General features: G+C 34.2%; 2 protein-coding genes across 2 annotated transcripts in view; one reads left to right on the top strand and one right to left on the bottom strand.

Annotated features, from left to right (window-relative positions):
* Positions 1–2,136, top strand: part of LOC134266813 (uncharacterized) — a 2,339-nt gene extending 203 nt beyond the window's left edge. The window contains exon 2 of the mRNA XM_062749037.1: positions 408–2,136. Coding sequence (XP_062605021.1) covers positions 409–1,875 — 1,467 coding nt within the window. The 5' untranslated portion in view covers position 408 and the 3' untranslated portion in view covers positions 1,876–2,136. The remainder of the gene's footprint in view (positions 1–407) is intronic.
* A 14-nt stretch (positions 2,137–2,150) lies between these two features.
* On the bottom strand, positions 2,151–4,759 carry LOC134266812 (uncharacterized). Its single transcript, XM_062749036.1, has 2 exons — positions 4,609–4,759; positions 2,151–4,045 (listed from the first exon to the last, which is right to left on the bottom strand). The coding sequence occupies exon 2, from the start codon at positions 4,042–4,044 to the stop codon at positions 2,302–2,304; it is 1,743 nt and encodes a 580-aa protein (XP_062605020.1). The 5' UTR covers position 4,045; positions 4,609–4,759; the 3' UTR covers positions 2,151–2,301.
* Between the last annotated feature and the right edge of the window lie 241 nt (positions 4,760–5,000).

Here is a 5,000-nt window from a genome sequence, read left to right as displayed (position 1 = left end):
TTTACGATGCATATTAATATAAAAGCAGTACAGAGTTGGTTCTTGAATCTAATACACATGCAACAACCATAAGGATCTAGTATATTCTAGAAAAAAAAAATGTCAATATTTATAAAGGTCTATATACATATATCTATTTTTTTAAAGTATAGAATTTATTTTTATTCGACGAGGAATGAATATTTACAGCTGTCAAGTTGTGTTCATAAGAAAATCTAACATTGCCCCCCCCCCCCCCCCGTTGTGTAAAAGGCATTGTTTAATTCGCAAAACAATTCAGTAACATGTAAATAATTTTGAATTCATAACATAATTTATTTTAAAAGGACATGAATGTCAATTGTAACATTTTTTTTTAAAAAAAAATTCCTTTTTAAGTACTTTACAATGTACTTTTTATTTTCCAGTATGGGGAAGAAATATTGCTGCGTTCCTGGATGCAGCAACACTTCTCAAACATTGGATGAATATGGAAATAAAATAATATTGCATCGCTTCCCTATGTCGGAGAAAAAGGCCCATATTAAGCGTCTCTGGATTCAGCGACTTCGACATGTGAGAGCAAATTTGGTTGTAAAAGACCACACACGAGTTTGCAGTGTTCATTTTGAGGGAACATTTACTGAGGAATCGATTCCCACAATTTTTCCAAGTAAACCCAAAAAGGAAACAAAATCCCGAAGACCTCTTGTAAGAAAAATTGAAAATTCATTTCAAAATGATGGTTCAGGGCAAAGTGATACTGAAAATCCACAAGATAATCCTGTGTCAATGTACAATGATGTTGCAATACAAACTGACCTCAAATATTTTTATTCAAAAGATGCGTACACAAATACAGAAGAGCATTGTGTACATGTTTCAACTGCAACCCAGACGACTGGCAGCCCTTTGTCTACTGTTAATGCTGAAGTTCAGGCAGATTTGCCTAGGATGACATATGAAGATATGAAAGATGACGATTCTAAAACAAGATTTTATACAGGTTTTGCAACTTTTCAAATTTTTTGGATGTTTTTTGCAGTGCTGAGGCAGAAACATGGTGCAGAGAAACTCAATTACTGGGAGGGAGAGACAAGGTCCATGGGTGAGAAGTCGTATCATGAACCAGGGGTTAAAAAGCCTGGCAGAAAACGTTCCTTGAGACCAGTGGATGAATTCTTGATGGTTTGCATGAGACTTCGTTTAGGGCTGCTTCAGGAACACCTTGCTGATATTTTCAGGGTGTCCGAAACGACAGTATCACGAGTAATGAACACTTGGATTAACTTCCTCTATGATCACTGCAAATCCTTAATAAAGTGGGTCTCCAGAGAGCAGATTTTGTGTAACTTACCAAAGCTTTTTAGCATGCACGCAGATACTAGAATTGTGCTTGATTGCACAGAATTTTTTATTGAAAAACCGTCCTCTTTAAAGGCACAGTGGATGACGTGGTCCGAATACAAACATTCAAACACTTTTAAAATATTGATTGGTGTGTCACCAAGTGGTATGGTAACCTTTGTGTCAAGACTGTGGGGTGGGAATGTGTCAGACAGACACATTACTCAGCACGATGGATTTCTTCCAAAACTGTCACCAGGTGATGTTGTAATGGCAGATAAAGGTTTCACAATAGAAGATTTGTTACCAGCTGATGTTGGATTGGATGTTCCACCACGAGTATCAAGTACATGCCAGATGTCAAAACATGATTTCTTTAAAACAAATAGAATAGCTTCAGCCAGAATAGTAGTTGAAATGAAGATGGAACAGATCAAAAACTACAATATTGTGAACTCAGTTTTACCAATTTCAGAAGTGCACTTATCAGAACAAATTATAGTTATCTGTACATCTTTAACTAACTTATTGCCTCCACTTCTGAAGTGACATAAATATAATTAACTAGATTTTTTTCTGGATGCCCTAACATGTATAATTATTTTTATTCCTGTTATGAGGAAATTTACTTTCCAGGAATTATTTTTTTAAATGCATGATTAAAAAAACACATTTAAAGTATATCACATTTTGTGGTTTTCAAGGTGATGTGAATTTTGACGATTCGATGTGAAATACAAACATTCATTTGAAAATAAACTTGAAATATGTACACTTGGACCTTGAAATCATAAATGAGATGTGGATAAATAAAATAAATCACATAACCTTTTTGTTTTTATTCAATATTTTTACAGATGAATCTAAGCTCTCATGCAAATATAAAAGTTTCAGAGTGTTAACAGTTTTATGTACACATGTTCAAAATCAAATAGAATCATTCTATGCAATATTCAAATTATTAACAAATGTACATCAAATGTTATACATGTACAGTGATTTTCCTCGCTGAATTCTTCTAGTGAAAAGTTCTGGTACAACACCATATGTATAAAAAGATTTCATCTTTGGAACCATATCATTCCAGATTCCAACATCAAAAAGAATTCTTTCAACAGATATACCTTTTTTTGTATAAACAACAAAATCAACCCAGTTAAGTTCATATAATGCTAGCTGGCCTTGAACTTGGTACATATAATTATGGTTCTGTTTTAATTTAAGTTCACCATTGTTTTCAGTGCAAAAAAAATGTTTATCTTGTCCACATTTTGTCGGAGGCATATTCCTCCAAGGACTTTTTTGTTTTCCATAAGGACACTTGACTTCGACAAGTCCTGTACCACATTCTACACAAGTAACAAGTCCATCAACACTGGCCCCAAGGAATGGGTACTTAGGGTTGACATATAGTCCACAGGACTCGATCTTCACATCACCACACAAATTTAAATGTCGCTCCATATAATCACTCAAAGCAACAGATTCATTTGTTCGACCATAACTGATACTTTTTACACAATCTGGTACTACTACGTATCCACAAATTTTCTTGACTAAATTGTCTGGTTCGGACTTTACTCTTTTGACAACGTCACCCATTACTGATGCAGTAATGATATTGCATCTAGCCTTTCTCCAGTTAACATTTGAATTTTGACCTCTAGTTCCCTTTTCTAACAGTTCACTAACCTCTGTTGTTATATTCATATTGTTTACAAAAGATTTAAAATTTTCAACACATTCTTTTGATTTTAGATTTACATTGTCCCTATACATAAAATCTGGCAAAAAAATATTCAAAAAGGAATCTATATTAACATGCTCTGCTCTTAAAGTTTGATACAAGACACATTGTGGGTAAATATCTTTTAAGCCATCCAAAATATCATTCAAAAATGAGCTGCATTCACTTTGACAAGGTCCAGGATTATAAATGCCTGGGAAAGGACGAACTTTGTCTACAATATTATCTTTTTCTGTTTTTGAAAAACTAATATCTCCAACTCTTTTTGGACTTGGTTTTCTTCTCAAAGGTGTAGGTCTATTCCACACACACTGATTAGATGTACAGGAATTTTTTGTTTTTACAAGTACATACAATAATGCTCCAACATGAGCACAAAGACCTGCCTCTCCGGCTTTACAATTACATAAAGCATTTACAACAATGCCTGACTTTTTCTTTATACAAACATTCAAAGAATAATATTTAGCACTTTTTCCAAATCCAACTTGAACAGTCTGTTTCATTGATGGAAGACAAGTTGATCGCATGTAACAAAAATCACTGTTTCCTTTATTGTATTCAATTTCTCTTATGAACCCTTCATTGCACAGACGCTTTGCTTTTTTCATTTGTCTCTCGAAATTTAACCTTTCTCCAGTTACAGGATTTTTATGACATTTAAAATAAATATCAATGGCCTTATGAGAAATTTCAGGAATATCAGTAGAGTCAAGTTCTTTCCATGAATCTGTTGAAGGATGAACAGGAACAGTTTTCTCTATTTCTTCATCTGTATCTATGAAATCTTCTGATGAATCATAACCATGCCTCATGGCTTTGTAAACTCTCTTTGCCAATACCTCTTTATTCCCAGATTTTTTAAGCCTGTGATTTTCAAGCCAATTTTTTAGTTCAACAACTTTCCATGACTGAATTTCTTCTAGAGACAAGTGAGATGGTTCACCTTCATCATCAGTGCTTGAAGACATTCTGAAACATTCAATATTGTATATTAATACAGATTCAGAAAACACACAGTGCCCAAATAACTTAAAAGGGTTTCATAAAAATTGAATGTAATTAGGATCCCAAGATGTAATTTATGTAAACAATTATTGATATCATATCAATATCATATAAAGACATAATCCGAGATTCCCCTGACTCTAACCCCTGCTTTTATTTTATGACATGTGCGGACAAACGTCATAAAATAAAAGCGGGGGTTAGAGTCAGAGGAATCTCGGATTAATAAAGACACCCCCTTTTTTCAGAATTAAACGCTGTTGGATGGTCACATATTCAATTATTCCGACAATATTACATTACTGTTAATATTAAACAGTTATTAAATCATAATTTCAATGTCATCTACATTCGGTTCGAACAGGGTCGATCTTAGACCTTGCAATAGCCAATTCAGTTGAATATTTAAATGCCACGCGAAAACGCTGAGCATTTATATTTTATTATTTGTATACCATTTACCACGTTTAGATAATGGTTATAAATCTTTAAATAAATTAATTATACAGATATATCGCAAATCTTACCTTGGTATGTCCTTGTCTAACGCAGAAATTGCAATTATCAGTACTGTGAGTACACAACACAAGTTGAACAACAAACGCCCCGGAAGTCAATGTGTTGGCGACATCTAGCGATTTTTCAAGAGAGATAACTCCAGAAATAAGACATTGCGGAACTCAGCCATTGACCCCCGACCCCCCCCCCCCCTTCCATTTCCTTTTCAATCATTTATTACTTTAAAAAAAAAAAAAATAAAAAAGCAAAATAAGAAAGACTAACACTTTATCTGACTTACTGCATTCTTTTCAGGCATTTGTTCCCTTTTCCGACTCTAGGATGCCGTCTACGGCCACATCACGTTGAAAGCATCGGTTCTCGTCCGATCACCGCAGTTAAGCAACGTCGAGCTTGGTTA

This window comes from Saccostrea cucullata, unplaced genomic scaffold (assembly GCF_032062105.1).
Source record: "Saccostrea cucullata isolate Sc308-1 unplaced genomic scaffold, CSIRO_AGI_Scuc_v1 ctg7987, whole genome shotgun sequence".
Lineage (NCBI taxonomy): Eukaryota > Metazoa > Mollusca > Bivalvia > Ostreida > Ostreidae > Saccostrea > Saccostrea cuccullata.
This window is presented reverse-complemented; position numbering and strand designations above follow the sequence as displayed.